Below are 21,411 nucleotides of genomic sequence, written 5' to 3'. Positions count from 1 at the left end.
GCTCAATAAAATGAGTGCACTGCACCGTATTATCTGCACTCAGTGTGTGCATAGGCTGAACAGCAACACCTGTTTAAACTGTATCTTAAATCCTTAAAAATTAAGGGGCGTAACTAAAGGCTGATCTTTCTTCCACACATGCATAGCGGTAGACGTCAGACTTTGGCTACTAAGCAGAAGGTAGCCGGAGCAAATCCCGGCCACGGCGACCATATTTCGATAGGGCGAAATGCGAAAACACCCGTGTACTTAAATTTAGGTGCGCGTTAGAGAACTCCAGGAGGCTCAAGTTATTCCGGAGTCCCCCACTACAGCGTGCCTCATAATCAGATGGTGGCTTTTCCTTGCATTTCATTTTATTACCTTAAAGGCCCCAATAAATGTGGTGTCACACAATGAGTGGCAAGAATAAAAATACGTAGTCACAATACCAGGATTTTTTTTTTACATTTTCGACGAACTTCGTTGGGCACATGATGACAGCATCGTCGTTAGGAAGGCCGTTCCTATCTGCAGCTGTGCGAGGAAAAAAAGAATTTGAAAAAGTGACAGTGCGGGAGCGTGGACGGGCAACCTGTAGCTGATGGCTGGTGCAGTGAGACATGCGTGTAGGGGGAAGGATATGAGGTGCGATGCGCACAGGGCTATGAAAGAATTTGTGAATCAAATATAGGCTGGGAGCGCGACGACGGAGCGATAAGCGGGATACTGCTTATGTAGTTTTTATGGAGGAAACGCTGTTATCAAAAGAATAGGACGAGTGAATGAAACGAGCGGCGCGATTTTGTACAGATTCGATATCATTAATAAGGTATGCTTGATGAGAATTACAAATAGGTGAGGCAAATTCTAGTTTGGACCTGACAAATGATTTGTAGGCTAATAATTTTGGATGTTGAGGAGCATGACATAGATGGCGTTTCAAAAATCCTATCATCCTGTTCGCGGATGATATTATGTTAGTAACATGAGAATTCCAAGAACGATCGATCGAAAGTGTTACTCCTAAATACTTCCTATGTGGCATCTAAAACGCTATAATTTGTTTTTTAGATGTGAGGCTTTCTATGAAAACGTCCAATAATATTTCATTGCCAGTTTTGGCACACAATAATGTTGATGAGGGCCGATGCTATTTGATCACTAGAAATACTTATGCTAGAGCCAGCTTAGGCAAAAGTAGGTTGTCTTGCAGCTTAAAAGGATTGTGAGGGAGAACAATATGTACAGGAGAAATACACTTCTTTGTGAATGTTGGGATAATTATATGGTGCTGGTGATATTTATTGACAATAAGTATTTAGTTGCACTGTATATATTACTTCTTTAAATGAATATTAATGTATTATTTGCACAATATTGCATTGGCAATAACCACCAAGGGCTTTAAAACAACTTATCTGGTTGGAAATTGTCACAAGAAGGACACTGACCACAGTAAAAGTGAACTTTTTACTGTGGTCGTTTCCTTTCTTGTGGTTTTGTAGTGACAGGTAAAATAATAATTCAACCTTGCAGTACGTAATCATGGTAAGTAAAGTTAACTGTACCACCCGCGAAGCTCAAACAAGCCTAAACTTTTAATGTCTGCACTGCATATACAGCAATGCTTTCCAAGGCGGCTACAGTCGTAGGTGGAGGGAACATTAGCTGAGCTACCAGCTGGCTTGCTGAGGTCTATGGCTACAGTACAGCTTACAAAAGGCGACTACTAGCTGTGGCCTTAGCTACATAAAGCTGGAAGGTAGACGACTACTAGCTAAGTACTTGCTTCTTGGGCCTGTTTTGCGCTAGCTGATTCCAACTTCTTCCTGCGAATTTCTTAATTTCTTCATTCAACCTAATTTTTTGCCGATTTGGACTGCGCTTCCCTTCCTTTGGCACCTATTCTGAAGCTCTAGTAATCCACCGTTACATAGCTTGTCCAGCTCTATTTTTTTCTGTTGTTGTCAACTAAAATATTGATTATGCCCGTTTGCTCTCATTCACATCGGTCTCTTAAAGTTACGCCTAACATTTTTCATTCCATCGTTCTTTGCTCATTCCTCAACTTATGCTGGAGCATTTTGCTAACCTCCAAGTTTCTGTCGCATCTTTTCGCACCGGTAGAATTCAATGATGGTTCATTTTTCGTTTTAACAGTAGTGGTAAGCTCCGAGTCAGGATTTCATAATACCTACCCTATGCACTTCAACCCGCTTTTATTCTCCTGTAAATTTGCTTCTTTTGATCAGGGTTCTCAGAGAGTGACGGACGGATATATGTATTCCTGTACACACTCTACAGGCTTACTGTCGATCATGAATTCTTGTATTCTTACCAGGCCATTTAAGAATACATCTGTCTTCTGCATATTAGTCTGCAACCCTACTCAGTTTCAGTTATTTTCAGCTAGGGTCCTTAATCATTTGTTGTAATACATCGCCAGTGCTGCTGAGCAGGACAATGTCATCAGCAAACCGAAGGTTGTTGAGATATTCGCCGTTGTTCCTCACTCCTGAGCCTACCCAATTTAATAGCTTGAATTGGGGGTGAGCACCACCACTGGAAAAGCTGGCGCTGTGGTCGGCGTGACGTGGTATGAGGGATCACGTGGGCACAGCGGCCGCATCGGCTGCTTCGGAAGCTCCGAGGCAAGCTGAAAACGTAAGTTTAAGGTCTCACTGTGCAGCGGTTCTCATTAGGTAGGGAGGTTTTCCTGGTTCGGGTGTCTACTTCACAACTCTTTCAAGCACTATAATAAGTAGTGGCTGCCTTTGAAGGCGTCCAACATGGTGCCACAGTGTCGGACGTAGTGAACGGAGCCTGGTGTCAATCTTGACTCGTAACCGCGGGACAAGAAGCTGCGTGAAGCTTGGATCGTGAAACTTAGAACCGGCAAGCAGCCATTGGCTACAACTCGGGTGCGCAGCAAGTACTTCCGCGAGGAAGATTGCCCGCTTTGTGCTACTCTGGCGAGTAGCAGAAAGCGGGCACTGCCCAGCTAACGTCTGATGAACTTCTTGATGTTAGGTAGTGGCAAGTTCACTGGAATGGAAAGGCAATAGTAAGAAGCACATTATAAAAAGGCATATGCTCATGTTTATGTTAGCACCAAACAATGAATGTAGTGGATTAAGAACAACCTGCAAGAAATTGCTCGCTGATGAGACGGATAAACACACAGTGCGAAGCAACCTGAGGAATAATGATACTGAAACGTCCAATAATTTAGAAGGAAAAAATATAAGATTGAATCATCCAAACGGCACATCACAAGCCGCCTTAGGTATTGAAGTTTCTAGTTATAATGAAATTCGTTTTGAACTGCTCTGATGGTCCACGCAACAATGGTTGCATGTGTACTGTTGATCAAATGCTCGTATGTTGCAGCCTAAATGTCACGGTACGAAGCGAAACATTGTGCGCGGACATGTATGCATACGCGCAGTCGGTCGCTCAGGACCCTTGCGATCGCTGCATTGAGGCTTCATACTTTATGCTCCGTTTGGTTATACAGATAACCCCCTATAAGAGCACATTTTACATAGTTTGCTCTCAGTGACTGCCTACCTTTCACGCAAGAACCTGGTTCGGGAGACTCCTTCGCGGTGACCGCGCAGGGTGTGCCTGCACTGTACGTATACGGTAAAGAGATAGCGTCTATGAACCATTATGTGTTTTCTGTTTTCCGAAAATTATTATTTTGACAGTAAAAAACTTTCCTTGTTTCGATAGTAATTACAGAAATGTCCAGGAGTACTCCTGTGTGTTTATATTGAGCGCCGACAGCCAAACCTACGAGGAGCGTGCCGCGTTATGCCTCTTACTACGCAAGGGAGGCGCTTCCGACAGACGGCGACTCCCCAAGTCCTCGGCCGCACTACTTCTAAGCATGAAGGGAATGTCATTGGAGAGACTGTGCCTTTTCACCTGACTGCTTTCTTGATAGGTGATCTACTTTTCTTGTGGAGAAACAACGTACCTGTGGAATGTTTTTAGATATATTTCCCAAGATATTTCCCAAGATATTCACGCATGCTACCTGTACTCCTTGATTCCGCAATGACTCCATGAATGCTGGTATCTACTGAATCAAATACCTTTTTATTTTCAATCATCTCTATATATAGAGGTTAATTGTACTCCGCAGATTTCTCGATTACCTGAATGATGACATGGACATGATTCATTGAAGAAGCATTCTTCCTGAAGCCAAGCTGTTCTCTTCTTTAGGTCAAGTGCAGATTCTTTTAGAAATTGACGTGGTAAATTATTTATACAATACTGAAAGCAAGCTAATGGGCCTATATCGCTTCACTTCGTCACTGCCTCCCTTCTTATAGATTCGCATAATATTGGCATTCTTCCATATTTCTAGTATATTTGACGTCGTAAGGCATTGCGAATAAAGAACCGCAAGCTTTTCAAGCATAATATCTCCTTCATATTTGATTAAATTAAGTTAATGTTATTCCGCGCTCTCCTGCCGCTTTTCGCCGAAACATGCCTTGCAAGGCCCATCAAACTTAATCTCTAGATATTGAATGAGCCTCTGTATTCTTTTTATCACTTCTTGCAATAACCGTTGTGAGGCTGCTCTAGGTATTGTGCCAGTTAGTATATAATTCTACTGGTTTTATCATATCATCAGAATTCCTGATAAGATTACCCTGCATATCTTTCTCTTCGTACTTCCTGGGCTGTTCTATACCATGTTTTTTTTATCACTTATTTCATGCTATTGCCATTTTTACTGCTTCCGCAACCTTTCCAATGTCTAACTGTGATTATCACTTACTTTCTTGTTGTTTATCAGCTTTGACAGTTCAGCGAATTTTATCTGGTCTCTTGAGTTGCAATCCTTCATGCTTTGTCGATTTTTTATCAAGTCCTTTGTTATTTGAGAGAATTTACCAGCTCGTTGCCACGGTGCGTTACCTCTCACTTCCAATTTCTGCGTCTGAAATCAGCCTAGTTATGGTTTTATTCATCAGCTCTATGTTATCTTTATCTTCCTTTTCTAGATCTGCATATTTGTTTGCGAGCACCAGCCTGAATTCGTGTGCTTTTACCCCTACTGCGTCCAGGTTGACCTGTTTCTTTGAACTTTCTCTCTTCAAACTGCGAGTACTCGAACTGCGATTGCCAAATTCTTGGCCGTACTAACCTACGATGACTACAATTTCCGTGCCACATCTCCGGCACTAGGCTGAGGTAGGCAGAATGTATAAAATCTATTTAATTTCTTTTTTCTCCATTAGAGCTTTTCCAGGTCAACTTTCTGCTCCTGCGCTTTCTGGAGAAGGTGTTCACTATTCGGAAACTATTCGTTTTCCCGAATTCTACCAACATCTCTCCTGTACTATTTTTAGAGTCGATGCCGCAGTTTTTAATTGCTTGTTCTCCAGGCTGCTTTTCCCCTCACTTTTCATTGAGGTCGCCCTCGAATACAGTACACTGACTTGGATGGATGGAGTAACTTTATAGAAAGGTCCTGCGAGCTGTGGGGCGCAAGGTCCCATAGAGCGGGCTACTCCCACGTTGGGACCGGGAGTTGTAACTCCCTGGCCGCATCGTGGGCTCGCTGGACGGCCCAGAGCTGCTCCGACAGGTCCGTGCTGCGTAATGCGTCTTGTAGCCTGGTGGAGTCTTGATCCTTGTTTGCGTGGGTCCGACCACACGGCCAGAGGAAGTGATGTACGTCTAGTGTGCTATGGCAATTTTCGCAATATGATGTTTTGTATAGGTCAGGCATGTAGTGATGCAGTCTACACTGACTTCACACCTTTCTCATTGTCTTGTCTTGTCTTGTATGCTAAACAGTGGCGCATATCCACTATGGGGGATTGGCCAAGAAGTAGGCGGTTTTTCGTATGCTTATAAGTAAAACCAAACTAAGTTTAAATAGTGGAGCGTGGGACTGTAGAACTGTAATTTAGACGTGTAATGAAAATATTGTTAAGAATTTTTATAAAGTAGGTTACCGTAAATAAATGACATAATAATAATTATTGATAATTTTAGAAATTCAGCAAGGTACTCTTTTTGTCCGTCTAATAAAATTGTAAACTGCAAGAAAAGCATCCCTGTGGCTGTATTCCAGTGAAGTCGCCCCAAAAGAAAGAATGGTTGGTCAGGTTAGGGATATAACAAATTTCAGAAATGAGTAGTCTAGTAGTTTTCTTTGTCTGAGAAAGCGGCGGCACGAGAGAAAATAATGTTCGATAGTTTCAGGTGCGCTGCAAAAAGTACATAGAGAGGACATAACGAGACTAGACCTGTGTAAGTAAAAATTTAGAGGAGGTATACGACATCTCAATTCTGTAAAACAAACTTCCAGTTGCCTTGAAGGACACCAATTATTATTCCATGTGAAGTGAAGATGGTGGAATTCAGAAGACGATGTTAGCATGGATATTGCAGAGTTTTGAGTTATAGAGAAATGCCTGTACCTAGCCGCGGTGATATAAGCTGATGTCGGCAACACAGATATGATAGGGCCGTTCAGGGATGCTTGTGCGAGTGAATCAGCCATTTCATTCAAGTGCAACCCACGATGTACTGGTACCCAAACAAACATACTTTCCGTAAGTACAAAGTTACCATCGAACGAAATGTTCTTTGAATTCTCGAATTTAAAGATGCAGTAAGGGCTGTACATACACATAGTGAGTCGGTCACAATAACAGCTAATGGGTCGTTTTGGGGGAGTTTTCGTAAATGCTAATGTAATCTCTAATAAATCTGCCGGAAATATAGGTGTGAAGTAGGGAAGGCAAAGGGAGTCAGACCATTGAAGAGATTCAGAAAAGATCTCCATACCTGCCTTCTCATTGCACACAGAATCATCAGCAGCTATTACATTGTCAGTGATTAGCTGGTGTAGGTGGCCGTGTAAGATAATAATTAAATCTCGCCTTGGTAATAGTTTAGCATGATTTCGAAATATGATATGAAAATATGTCCTCGAACTCAATTTTGAGGTCTGTTAAGGCATCATTTGCATGGCAAACTTGGCGTTGGACACATCCAATTTTTGTAACTGTGCTTGCACAAATATCTGAGGAGTGTGGAATCTCGACCGCGATACTTGAAAAAAGTCAGACGGTTCAATGATAAATGCATATTGCGTACGTCTTTTTGAAAAGTCATAAATTTTTAAAAATGTCTGAATCGTAAGCATATGGAATCTGCAATCTAGGGTAGGTATATGAGCTTCCTGATATAGAACAGCACTGGCAACAAATCTAGGTAGCCCGAGGCATGATCGTAGAGCTTCTCTTTCTAAAAGTATGAGATATTTAATTTTGTAGGTTGGGCTCCCGGAAAATATTACCGAATTCTAATATGGGCCTAACATACATTTAAATATCTTCAGTAAGGTATTCCTGCGTAGCCCAGAGCGACGGTGACTGAGCTGGCGGAGCATAGCTACGGCACGTTCTGCCTTTATTTAAATATGTTCAATGTGACTGCGCCAGGTGAGCTTGCAATCGTAAATAACACCAAGGTACTTGATTTCGGCAACTAGAGGAATGATTTCATGTCGGTATTGTAAAGATATATGCACCTGTGCAGTTAATGAGAATACTAATACCGCACTTTTGCTAATATTTAACGACATGCATAAACCCTCTAGCCATGTCTCCAGCATTCCTAAGTAATCCTGCAACGACTGTTGTGGTGAATGCATATTATTTGCGGATGTAAAAAATGCGCCATCGTCCGCATAAACATGAACATGTACTTCCGGAGACAAAGGAATTGTGCTTAGCAAAATGCTAAATAATATAGGGGTAAGAACGGCACCTCGTGGTACACCTCTTGTCTGCTTGTGTTTGGACGTCGAAATACCGTGTTGCTAACAATAAAACTCTCTATCCTTTATAAATTCATAGATCCAAGCGGTTATATATCTTGGGAAATTCGTAGACTGAATCTTATCGAATATAATACAGTGTTCTACAGAGTCGTATGCTTTTGATACATCTAGTGTCACCAAAGCTGCGTACTCTCGTTTGCGGTGGGCAAGATTAATGCGGCTCTCTAAATCTACATGGGCGCACCATATGGAGTGCCCGGGACGAAATACAATCTGACAAGGACTGAGAAGGGTATCATCCTGCTAAAATTTGTTATACGGCCATGAAGGACTCCTTTTATTACATTGACGACATTGGAAGTAAGAGAAATTAGTCTTATTCTGTCTAAGTGAAGTCCAGCTGATTTTTTCTTCAGTAGTGGAACAATTTTAGCTACTCTCCACTCTCCAGGAACCCATGAATTCTTGAGAGAGAAATTTATATTTAGCAGGTCTTCAGGCGCATAACCAAATAAAAATTTTAGCATTCCTGTTGTAATTCCATCTGGACCTCGGGCTGACGCCGGTAACGAACTAATAATGCCTTCAAGCTCTGTCGCTGTTACTGTTACAAAGTCGTCTCCCAAGGGAGGTTGCTTTAGTCCTATCGGAAATTTGTGTTTGAAACATTGCGAAATTCCTTGAGCAATAATTTTCTCAAGTGATTTTGATCATTATTTCGTTGATAGAACGACAGAGCCGACATTCACGGGTGCCGGTATGCCTTACGATATCGAAGCAATTTAAACAGGGCTTTTTTATTGCTAGACTTCGAAATGTATGTGTAGTGCTTGGAATCATAATCCTCCTTAGCTTTTTAGACTGTTCGTTGAAATGTGGTAGCTATATATGTATAATCAGCCCAACAGGACATTGGTTCTGTAAAAGCTTTTTCTATGCAGCTTTTCTACGTCTGAAATCTCGCTCGCAGTCATAATTCCACCAGGGTCATTATTATACACTCTTAGTAGATTACACAACAAATTGAGCTTTTTTTGATGATTGTTTCAGAATTGAACATAGGCATATTGCTTTATTATTCCTCTCCATGCCCTCCTGAGCGTGGAAAGGTGGTTCTAACCCATTTTCAGATTTTTCGTAATTAACAGAAGTACGTACATGACTATCTAAACTAGTTAACGGGGTAAGCAGTTCAAAAATTATAGGGAGGGGATCACTGTTAGTTCCGGAATCTACAGTCTTCCAGGAGGTTACAGACATGCTCGAGGTAGAGAACGTAAGATCTAGGGCAGATCGCGACTGACCGCGAACGAAAGTGTGTGCTCTCGAATTTAAACAAGAATAATGATTCGTGAAGACCCAATCCCACAAGATTTGGCCCCAAATGCTCGTTCAGAAACCCCACGATACAAGATGAGAATTAAAATCTCCCACTAGTATGATATTCTTCTGACTGCAAGCAATAGAGGTGTCTAGATAACGGGTATCTTGCACTAAAGCGGCGAAGTACGTGCTAATTATAGAGAAAGGTGTGCAGCCAGGAAGTATCATATCCAGTGCAAAGATTGCACAGTTTGGGGAGATTATCTGGTATGCTGTAGTAGCTATATGGCAGATTTTTGATGAGACAAACAAAACTAAACCACCGCCTCGTGATAGGCGATCCAATCGAAAACATCGGAAATTTTTTAGATGAAAAGTCTGGCCAGCAGCAAGCCAAGTTTCCTAAAATAGTAATACCTGGAGAAAACTTAGAAATAAGAGATAATAAATCTGTTGCAGCGGAAAGTATGGAACGACAGTTACACTGAATGACTGTTAAAGTTCCTATGGTGAATAAATCATAGCAGCAGAGACTGCTCGGTCTAAAACGCTGTTTTAAGAAGTCCTTCTTAGTCAGAATTTCTTTAACGTGCTTTTTTGCCTTGGAGTTGGTGGGAGAGCTAGATATTTTCTTTGTCGGTGACCTTGTTCGTTTGAGAGATCGGAGGTCCATATCTACATCTTGATTTTCCATGCGATCTGTGTTGGAGAGACAGATGTGATCGAGTTTCTCAGAAGTTGATGGCTTTGATGAATCGTTATTCGTGAATGGCTGCGCGGTCGATATTTCGATAGGTGGATTCCGCGGTAGACTCGACACCGGAACCTCAATATTGGCTTTATTAGTTAGTTGAAGCTACGGAGCTAGTTGTGAGGACAGCACCTGAACAAGGGTGCCGGTGAGATTTGTCACAATGCGCTCTATTGCTTTCTCCAACGACTTTTCTACGGAAGCTGCCACAGCCTCAGAGATTGAGTTTTTCATACACAGTGTTTGACGGGCCGTTATACCAGCATACCCTTGAGTCCTGCTCTGAATTTCCCCAATGGCCTCACGACGAGAGCATCGACGTCTATCAATTATTTCAATGATATGCACTTCTTTCGGCCTTGCAGGGCAACTAGGCTCATCTGCAGGTAGGGACCACTACAAAGGCAGCAGGACTTATTTTGGGAAGAACAGGCATTTGAATTATGGCCTTCTCCACCAATTCGGCATCGTGTGTTGGACCTGCAACCTTTTACGGAGTGCCCGAACCTCCAGCACTTTATACACTGAAGGACACGAGGTTATAGAGGCTCTACTCGGTATATAAGTGGCCATGCTTTGACTTCCGATGAGTGGTTGATTCCGGCAAAAGTGGCAATAACTGTTTCTGTGTGCATGCACTTATTATCAACGACACAGCTGCAGCAATACACAGAAATCGCGCCTGCCATTGAAAACATTTCCAATATTTCTGCTGGACATATACTTATGTCGACACCGCGAACAAGGCCTTTGGTACATGCAAGGTGACGAGAAATGAAACTGCTCACCGGATGTGTCGCAAAAATATCGCACTTCAGTAAATCTTGAACACAAGCTGGTCTGACGAGCAGCAAAGAATGCCCCCTCGGCCAAACTTTCAAACCTAGATGATTTGTTGAAAATTGGCCGAGGCCATCCGGAGTGCGGTTTGAATTGTCCTGGGATTCTTCATGCCAATCACTCCGTCATCAGTCGGAATCAAAACCACAGGTACGCTGCTCGTTCCACTGCGTAAGAAAAGCTCCACCGGAAAATCAGAGTTAGGAACAGAAACAGGCCAGGTGGAAGCCGCCTGGCCTGGCGATGAGAGTGTCGTTGTAGAGAAATAGGAAATTACTGTGGCAAGTTAACATATATTGAAACAAAAGGCCAAATACAATTACGTTAAAGATACAGATGAAAAGAAAACCGCCAGCTACTTGACCAGAACCAGTGTTCGGGAGCTCAGGCACAGGCACGCTTCGAACGTCCTCACGCAGGAGTTCGCAAGGTCATTCCTAATTAAACATCCTCACCAAACTGTTCTTTTTCTTCATCACCATGACTAGAGGTTTAAACTTAAGCTTGTGCTAACTGTAATCTATATCTCCTACTTAACTTTATTACGACGACTGCTACCTTCCAATTATTGATGTAGAACGTTGCCCATTAGGTCATTGTGGATGAGAATTATGGCGAAAGTGGCTTTTTGTGAATGCAGGTCGCAGAGGTTTATTGTAAACTCTTTATACCCTCCCTGTCTTCATTCTACTTACTGACCGAGTTTCGAAGCACACCGATATCATGCCAGCCATCATAAATTTCCTTCGTGTGCTCGTGGCATTCGGGACAGAGGAAGAAGAAGCCAGCAATCTTGCAGGACCGCCGTTCCTGAAGACAAGTGTTAATCATCTGTAGCGAGATGGCTGGAAAGCAAGGCCCCACAGGTGCAGGAGTGCGGCCTCCACACCCTGCCATCCTCGCTGCAAGAGGCGAGAGGCAAGAGTCTCCACCGCCAGTGCTGCAGCATGGGGCGGCAGCGGTGCCAGATATTCCCGGTCCGGGACTGCTTGCCCAAGATGCTGGCGCAGGATCTGCAGCTCCAGCGGTGCCCAAACTTACAGACGCGCTTCTCGCGCCGCCGCTGCATGAGCATGCCCACCTGCCGGCGGGTGCAGCAGGCACCATGGCCGCTGCGCACCGGGCCAAGACTTCGAAGCACAAGACTGCAGGCCGGGAGCACCGGGCGGGGGCCAAGCAGATTAGGGCAATAGCAATCGTTCCTGAAGAGGTCGAGCAGACGGACGAGCACCTACGCGTGTTGCCTGTGACTTTCGAGTCGCACCACGCGGTCGCTGCTGAAGACCAGCCTCAGGCAGGGGTGAGTGAGCTGGCTGGTTTACTTAAAATTTGATGCAGGTATATTTCGTCCTGGACAGCCTGATCCATTAAGCGCTGTTTACGAAGCCCATAAGTTCGGCAGTGTGAAAAAACTCTATGACAATACTGAACAGCGCCAAATAAAGAAAAAGCAAGAGTTGAATGTGCAAGCATTTACCTCTCAATTACTTTTCTGATGAATTAGCTGAACTTTCTGGAATGCACGTAGGCAGCAGCGTTTCGTGTACGTTGCGCAGAAATCCGTCACACTTTCTTTACACTTGAAGCAACGAGAGCAAGGCAGCTGTTGCATTGCTTCAGAGCACATTGTCTTGTTATTTTGGAATTTATTGACAATTACTTTCTCAGCAAGTTACCGCACCTTTCCATATCGGGTTACTGGACAGCCCAGCTCGAGGATAGCGCAGTCTAAACATGTCGGCCCATCCCTATGATAGTGCATTCGGAAAATGTGCGCTGTTCCTGTGAGTATGCGCATTCTAAATATGAGAGGGGAGTCAGACGACGACGAAAAAGAAAAAAACGCGGTTTTGAATTTCCAGCCCACAGAAACGTCAGAAACATAGCGATTAATGGCTGTTAGTACAGTTACAAAACCTCTCGCGGCTCGTACTCTGATAGCAGACAGCGTGTGCGCTCGTGTATAGTTAAGGAACGGGGGGAGTGTCGGATGAAAGTGGTTTCTTCCCGCTAGAAACAGGCTTCAGCGCATAACAATCTTCTACAGCCGCGAAGTTGACCCAAAAAACTGTCATTATGCAACGCACTCTCCAACGCAGCTGTCGATCTGAAGCGAATTGCGTTAGACCTGCACTGTACCTATACCGGCCGCGCATTCAACTCTCACTTCGGCTAGCTTCCTAGTTTATAAAAAGGATTAGATGCGGCTGTGCTGCATGACGCTGTTCCTTTTTATTATTTTTTTGCGTATGATATGGGGTAATCTTCGGGAGGGTTATGGCCGTTTCCTTGGAATGGGGAGTATTGGTTGAGTTCGGGAGTGTCACTGACAAATAGACAGAGTTGTCAGGTATGGGGCTATGAGCTACGTGGTAGTGCACTGCGTCGGTGTAGTTTATACCACTTGCAGTTGTTTAAACTGCCCACAAATTCAAGTGCACGAGTGTTTCTTACATTTACATAAAGTTTCAAGATTAACCCGGTTTCCAACTATCGCAGCAGGCAGCTGAACGCGCCACCTCGTGCTCAGTAGCGGAACCCAATATGCACCAAGCCGCACCATGGCGTGTATCTCTGTGGACCATTACTGAACTTATACGCACACCGCGGACATTGGCAGAAAGGCGGAGACTTGGAAGTAATCAACACTCGTCGAACACGACATCGCCTCTGGAGGCAGTGTTACCAAAAGAGAGCTTGTTTTCGTCGCTGCTCTCGCGAAGGCAAAGCTCGTTGTCGAAACGCTGGTTGCGGATCACATACCTTATTCGATCGCTGTTCTTCACTTCGACGCACGTTGTCACATTTACATGCCGGCTTTATCGCTAGTGCATTAACGCAAACATTTGGGTTTGTTGGTGTGATTCGTATAGGTAGTTTAGCACCTAACACGGAATCAGGGACTTCCAAGAGAGAAATTTTATTTCTGATCGACTCTTAGTCTGAGCAATCGCTGCGCGATTCCAGCCGGGCCTTGAGCTCGTTCGATCCCGTTCATCTGTTTTGTGTGGGCCACGGACATTGGCTATAGTGTAAGCTGGGCCTAGCTATTGGGATGGAGCCGTCCAGAGAGAAAAGACGCGTGGCTTGTTTCTCGTTGTAGTCACTCGTTTCGTATAGCTAAATTGCCAGATCATTCTGTGTAAGGCATGCTAGCAATCTCTGCTTTCTACTACATCCATCGGCGGACAATTATTCTCGCAGCAACAGCAGCCGCCACGCCAAAGCCACGGCCGCGGCCCGTACGCTCGTCCTCGTGCCCCGCCTCCAGTGTGGCGGCCTTGGCTACCGCTGCAACGTCGGCCACCGTCGTTGTGGGCACCCGCAATGAGGGCGCCACTGGAGAAGCCAACCCTGTACTCGGGCAGCGCCAGCGCGGTCGTGGTGCATGACTACATACAGCCGCCTCCCCAGCAGCAGCAGCAGCAGCAGCAGCGCGCAGGCGTAGTTCGTGTAGAGGAAAGTGCCGTGGACCTTTTCTGCGCTGTTTACATGATCGCCGTGCTCATATTCCTTCTGCTCTGGCTCTACCTGGCCATTAGCGCCACCTTCCGGAGAGGGCGAAGCGTGGCCGCCATCGCGGAATTCTCGACGACGGACGCTGACGAGCGGGAACTGGAGATGTTGCTCGGTGCCGAGGAGGCCGCTGCCACGACCGAGTCCGTGGCTCGTCACAACGTGTCGAATGCGTCGGACCAACACAGCAGCGCCGTCATAACTGCCACTATTTAGACTTGTTGTACGAAGTTATACCGGAACTCAGTCTTTACTCGACGCTCTTACGGAGCAATATATCTGGAGCAGCGCATCGTACCACTCTTTACTACTCCTATTCTTATCTAACCTTTCTGCTTAATTTGGTGTTGACTTACTTTGTCCTCTCTTCTCTTCTCCATTGACGTTTGTCCTCTTTCTTGACGTTTGTCCTCTTTCTCCATTGACGTTTGTCCGCCGACCGGTAGGACAGTCGCAAAGACCGCGGGCTGCACTCCTCTATTCATTCACTTAAAACAATAAAGGACGTGGGTCCATCTGGTTAATTTGTGGTCTACGTGATGCGTAGCAATATTTACATACAAAATGAAGGAGGAGACGCGTTCTTCATTGCGTACTTGAATTCAAGCCCAGAGATTAAACAATTTCGATGTTTTCTTCTATTTTGTCAGCGCTAGGAGCTCAAAGTTAGTTTTCCAGTGATCGGTCTTAACTTGTTCAGTAAGCTCATGGTGTAGAGGCTATAGCTTTTTAGAGGTAGGCTTGGACTTCCCAGTGTAGGTACCTATTTGAGACTCCGTCTTTTGCTGCAATAATGTCGGCAGTCTTAAGCTTTAATAATTATTCCGGCCAAATGTAGGCGAAATATTGTTATTGTAGTTAATCTTGGCTATTCTTTAGAGCAGCAAGTGTATTCGCGTAGGGCCGCAGCCGCAACTATTGCGCCTCAATAATGATATCGAACACAGTCGCCCGACGAAAGCGACGACGACGAACAGACGCACCGGCAAGCTATGAATAGGGCTGGCCTGCATGTTGATTTGGAGGGACGCATTAAACTTGCTCGACACAGGCCGCTGTATGCAGCGCTGGAAACTCGTGATACAACTACGGCATACGTTACTGTGGAGCGTGTAATTCTCCTGAATATCGCAGAAGAGCATGTAGTTTCCTGTTATAGTTTCATGTTATACAAATTGAATTTGTGATAAGTTCTGAGGAGTTCAGAGGAGTTCAGAGAAATTGATAAGTTCAGAGGAGTTCCGCAAGGTTCCATTCTTACCCCCATTTTGATGCTTATATAATTTTAGCTTCATTGTAGGATCACGTACAAGTGTGTCTTTACGCAGACGGAGTTGCATTCCTTGCGTCAGCGAGTGACATTCGCCCATTGCTTAGAATGCTGTAATCATATATATCAATATATGAAGAGTGGCTTGAACGTTCTCATATGCTAATAAATGTTAGCAAGAGTGCGATGATTGTATTTCTCTTAACTATACCTGGTAATGTCTCCCTCCAATAACGTCAAGAGATAATCCCTCAGCATAACTTTTGGAAATATGTAGGCGTTATATGCGACCCCAAATCTCGCCGGTGCAACAGCATCGAACATGTTACGTCTATCGCAGCGCCCGCTGTTGGCATGATTCGCAAACTCGACCGCCGCTGCTCTAGGCTCTAGGCATGCATTATGGTTTGTAGAATGTATGTTCGATCCGCATGGGAATTTGGGTGCGTTTTATTATCCGGTGGGCAAGCATACAAGATTAAGCTATAGTTATAGAGCGAGAGGCTCTGCATATTTGTCTTGCTGGGCCAAACGTTGTTGCTAATAATACATCCAGAAGACCGATTGTGCACACTTGTTTGCAGATTCCGCTTTCTAACAGCAAAAGGCTACTTAAATATTTACGTATCTTTATTGAAACGATCGTAGTTTGTACTTATTAAGGAAAGATCCGCGTTGTTTGAGAAAGCAGTATCCCCTCTGTACAATACGCTGGTTGCTTTTCGTGCAAGCGCAACTAGGAGAGTACTTTCCCGAAAAAGCCCTTAAATACTCTTAAAATGGAATTTAGTGATATATGTCTTTCAACTACTAATTTGTGGGCCACTAGATATTTACGCGGACGGTTACAAGATCATTTAGCGTAATTGAAAATCAATAGTGTAATAGCGACGGATGCATCCATGTGGTAAGAGATAACGGGTGTGGACATTTTTTTCTTACGAGCTATCCGAGTCTTATTCATTGCGATTTCCCGATGTCACATCCATAGTTGAGGCAGAATTATTAGCAGTTAATTTAGCTTTTGAATAACAGCTGTAATAATGACCGATTCATTGTCAGTGTGCAGAGCACTCACCTCATCCTCAGGCGACACACTTTTTAATGTATTCAACCTCAAACCCTTCGACATTCCGTCTGGAGCGTCTGATATGTGTACCAGGTGACCGTGGTTTACTTATAAAATGAAACGGTTGACACACTTCCGCGTACATCTCTACATGGACCAGTCATGTATGTTCTGCCGACTTGTGCTTTCATCACGGGGCTAGATTTAGAAAATGTTCTTTTTTAGAATACTCTGCAATAGAGATATTATAAACAGCAGGCTTTAACTATTTGCTTTTCATTTGCGATAATAAATGGTGCGCTACACGTGAACAGGAAATGAATCTTACAAAATTACGATATCGTATTCATCCAATCAATATTAATTTCCATGTGCAGGTTTGGCCTGGCGCCGTCCCTCTATGCCATATCTCCAAACATTCTGAAACCATTGATTATGTTGTATTAACCCGCCATTGATGTACAATCAGGAGAAAAAAACACTGAAAACATTCTCTCCTTCAAGGCATCCACATTGAATTTTTGCCACAGGAATGTATGCGTGGCGGTCTGCGAATTCCTTTGTCACACATGGAGAATGTCGGGCCAAATTACTGATTCATTATTTGATGTATCCAAAAACATCAGTTTGAAATTTATTAAAATTTTGTACCTTCTAATTTGCTATCTTTGCATGAAGGATACGTTTTCCTCCAAGAAAAAGAAATGTCTCTAACAGTAGCTTTTCTACTTTCATTCCTTTTGTACAATTTCAGCTTTTTCACTGACATATAATTTTTCTCTCATGCTTCCTCTCCCCCCGCCATTTGACCGCCGGCTACGCGACAAGTCCCCCGTAATGGGTAGGTGCCATAGTATAGTCATTGCTTCCTTCGTGCAATAATACGTTTAGCATAAGTGCTGGATTTTAGAAGGAATATCGAGGAGGAATGCAGGTAATGGTAAATAAATTATGTAACATGAGAAACGCCATAAGGACCGCATTAGGCAGCGTAAGAGCAGATTATTCAACAAAAAATAAAAATTTAGTTAAAAAAAACGAAAAAATAAAATCAAATAAAACAGCACAAGTGCAATATGAGAGATTATTAGTAAATTGATAACCAGAAAAGTCTTTTAATTTATGGCAGAAAAAAATGTTCTCACTGTAGGCTGCCCAGTGAGCCATGTAGGTTAGCACAGAATTCAATGTAACGAATCGAATCTTCAGATCGGTTTGTGTTACAAAACAAATACACAATAAGAAGTAAGTTGGTGCGTTTGACTGTGCGACAAGAATGAACACCGAAGAGAGAGTGGGAAAAGACAAATAAAAAGGCAAGCAGATGGACGAGGGGGCTGTTCTCGTTGGCTATTCTTCACGAGGAGAGGAGGGCAGAAAGAGAGGGAGAGAGAGAGAAAGTGAAGCTGTTCAACTATTGCTTCGATAAAGTCCACGAGTATACCGTCTCGTTGCGTGAAATTCTGATACGCACGTGTGTGTTGTGACGAGCTAAACGATAAATTGTCAGCAACTACGCACGGTGAAATATTGCCGTCGTAACGGTATTAAGTGAATTTCATTCGTTATTTATTATCGTGTGCATACTGAGGAGACCACTCAATGGGTGTACTTCATTGTCCTTCTCATTGTCCAACACCTCTTATGTACGACTGCGCCTATTGTTCTCCACAATGGAATGCAGATCAATTGCTGGCGCGCATATCTAAGTCTATGCCTGCATCACTGCCCTGCTACTTTGTATTGATTTGCGAAAATTGTGCAGATCGACAACCCACATGTTGAAATCCATGTGCAGCGAAGGTTCAGTAAAGCGGCATGTATTAAATCGTATACAACTAGCGGCGGTGCGTGCAGTTTTTTGACGTGCACGCTATACAGCGTGCAACTCGCGCGATGTTTACCCGCAACAAAGGGCACCTCTTTATTTTCGATATTTTTTACGATTATTACCTACACCGATCATAATCTACACGGTAGTGGAAGCCCTGTATCTGGTGGATCCACAGACTGGCATGCCCACGGAGCGATGCCACGAGGGGGATAGCGTTGTATGACAATTGACGAAGGAGAAATGGTGGTTACAAGTGTATGGCGCATTTAACTGTCACAAATGACTTGCTACATTTAAGCATTCTGTACATCTTATGTCACAGTGGCGCAAACTCGTTGTAGAGGGTTGGTCAAGAATGTGCGCGCAGCCATCGCTACATACCAAATGGCTAAATGAAGGAAAATTATGTAAAGCAAATAATCCCATTAATATATGGCGCATGACTATTCTATGGAGCGGTCAGTGTGCTTTAGAGGATACCGTAAGTTTTATGTAGGAATTATTGTTTTATTACGCAGAACAGAGCTGCGCTTAGTTGCACTACTATGTCGGTCAGCATATGGAGGTTATGTACATTTGGTCGTACTTGCATTCGCCGCACATGTAGCCTTCCTATATATTGTGACACGCTGATGAAGGAGACGTTTTTAGCTTGCTCGGTAAAAGACGACTCTCTGGAATTTGCACGCTGTCTACTATCTTGTCAGCTGCTACAGTTATTGTAAATATCCTGTATATATACACCTGACTGTTTTTAATCCCCTAACAATATGTCTAGAAATATATCCTCCGAGATACCAACCAACCCAGCAGCAGGAAGCAGCGACTCGAAACCTGGGAGGCTAGGCAAAGAAAGTGCAGCTGAAAAAAAAAAATAGTAGGCAGTGTTATGTGGCGCAGCTGCAATGGTGTGCGTCAAACGCCTCGGGCGTGCTGTTATTGGCGTACGGGTGCTAAGGCGCAGAAATTACGCATAACCGCATAAAGAAGTGACATTTATTCGGGCGTTACGAAGCTTCGTTACGATGCTTAATTTAAGATACGCCTAGTAGTGGGGGTCCTACGATCTAGCCTTGCAATCGAGCTCGCTCCCTATTTGTTGTGCGCCCACCTTAGCAGAAATACTGAGCGCGGACTGGCATCGCTCTTTCTTGCTTCCCGAGACTTTTCGCGCCATTTCTGGTACCTACGAGTGGAACGCGCGGGGGAGGGGGGCGCTATAGTCGGGCAACGTAAAATTTGTGCAACCAATGGCGCAATTGTAAGCCTTATAACCCCCAATGAGCACAGGTTTGAGATTGGTGGATACTACCTAGTACGGCAGAGCGAGCTCTCTGAAGCGCGACTGCTAACGCTCGGGTCGATTAACGCAGTGCCGTGCTACACCTCCTCATACGCCGAGTAAGAGGCCAAATTTAGCTCCCACTGCATCATGCGTGGTGAGACCACAACGCCACCTGTGCACGCGACACATGGATGATTAAGTAATACCTTTTTTTCCTTCTACACAGCAATACGAAGGTAAGTCACGTGGCTGGTACGGTTGCAAAGACATAGGCGACATTTGTATCGCATGTTTTGTTTATACTTTGTTACAAACATGTAGCCTTACATGCGGCTACATGCGATGGTCGGCCTTCGTGTACTTAGCGCTGCGTACTGTGCAGCCATTACCTGTACGAGCACTCAGCGGCCACGTAATGTATCGGCATTCTTGCAACAGTTCAAATCACCAGCGGCACAACTCGCAAAAGATGAGCAAGCGATGCGCCTCGCGGCCTAGGCGCAACATAGCGCAACTGAGAGATAACTAATTGCGTAAGCGTCATCAATATTCGCCATGTCCGCATCGCTACCGCTTTCCCGCCTGGTGCACGCGTCGTTTGCATAGGCGCTACTTGCAGGGGGCATAAGCGTCGATAGGTTACGTCAGGAGATTCTCGAAGCATTGGAAGTAAGCCATACAGCAGTAGGGTGTGTAAACACACCGTCAGTGGCCTTGACAAGAAAAGCAGGCCTTTTTTGAGAGAAGCCCCAAGAAGTTAGAAGGGAAGAGATTTGGCGACGACATAAAAAGCACGGGAACTTCAATGGACAAAGCAGGTGCCAGTGAGTGAGTGAAGAAACTTTATTGTAGGTCCTGCGAGGACGCGAACTCGTCGCGCACCCGTCTAGCCTCACGTCGGGACCGGCAGGTCTAGTCCACCGGCCCGGTCGCGGGCACATCGGACACGCAGGATTTGCTTTTTCCGGAGCGGAGCTAAGCAGAAGCGAGTCTCACTTTTCCTTGATGAACTTGGGTTATGTCAACCCGCACTCCCAGAGCATGTGTGCTAGAGTGGAGGTCTACCCGCAGGAGGGGCAGGCGTCGTCGCGATACACGTCCGGGTAAGCCTCGTGGAGAACGGATAGACACGGATAAGTGCTGGTCTGCAGACGTCTAAGCGAAACAGCTTGCGCCCTATTCAACTTGGAGTGAGGGGGTGGAAAGAACCTCCTAGACATGTAGAAGAATTTTATAATCTCGTTGTGAGTAGGGGAGCGTCTCTGTGGGCGTAGGGAGGAGGGGAGTCGGTGCTTTTTGCAGAGGAAGCGCGGTCGGTGAGGTCACGCGCAGCCTCGTGAGCAGACTCATTGAGGTACAAGGGAGCACCCTCGACCGATCTTACGTGAGCGGGAAACCAGTGGATTGAATGATGCGTTAGAGCTTATCGACTCGAGCTGCAAAGAACACGAGCAGCTTGCTTGTCGATGCGACCCTTCTGAAAAGCCCTAACTGCCGTTTTGGAATCGCTATATACCTCGGACCCACGACCGTCTAGCAGGGCGAGGGTGATGGCGGCTTGCTCGGCGACTCCGGGGTCTGAAGTGCGAATGGAGGCGCTATTGGAAGTCTTGCCGCTGGAATCGACCACAACGATGACAAAGGTCTTCCCATCGCTGTACTCCGTAGCGTCGACGAAGCTTGCTGTAATATCTCGTTGCTTGATCTGTTTGAGGATGG

At 44.7% G+C, this 21,411-nt stretch overlaps 1 protein-coding gene across 1 annotated transcript; it reads left to right on the top strand.

The window, feature by feature from the left end:
- Window positions 1–11,501: 11,501 nt before the first annotated feature.
- On the top strand, window positions 11,502–15,596 carry LOC135900325 (uncharacterized). The gene is made up of 2 exons (XM_065429811.2): window positions 11,502–12,018; window positions 13,923–15,596. Exons 1-2 carry the CDS (start codon window positions 11,560–11,562, stop codon window positions 14,448–14,450), a joined length of 987 nt encoding a protein of 328 aa, XP_065285883.2. The 5' UTR covers window positions 11,502–11,559; the 3' UTR covers window positions 14,451–15,596.
- Window positions 15,597–21,411: the final 5,815 nt, after the last annotated feature.

The sequence above is a fragment of the Dermacentor albipictus genome, chromosome 1 (genome assembly GCF_038994185.2).
Source record: "Dermacentor albipictus isolate Rhodes 1998 colony chromosome 1, USDA_Dalb.pri_finalv2, whole genome shotgun sequence".
Taxonomy (NCBI): domain Eukaryota; kingdom Metazoa; phylum Arthropoda; class Arachnida; order Ixodida; family Ixodidae; genus Dermacentor; species Dermacentor albipictus.
This window is presented reverse-complemented; position numbering and strand designations above follow the sequence as displayed.

Bases quoted from the DNA above. Each gene is read 5' to 3' on its own strand.
- LOC135900325 (XM_065429811.2), top strand. From the start codon at position 11,560: ATGGCTGGAAAGCAAGGCCCCACAGGTGCAGGAGTGCGGCCTCCACAC. The intron at 12,019-13,922 runs GTGAGTGAGCTG...TTATTCTCGCAG, and splicing joins AAGACCAGCCTCAGGCAGGG to CAACAGCAGCCGCCACGCCA.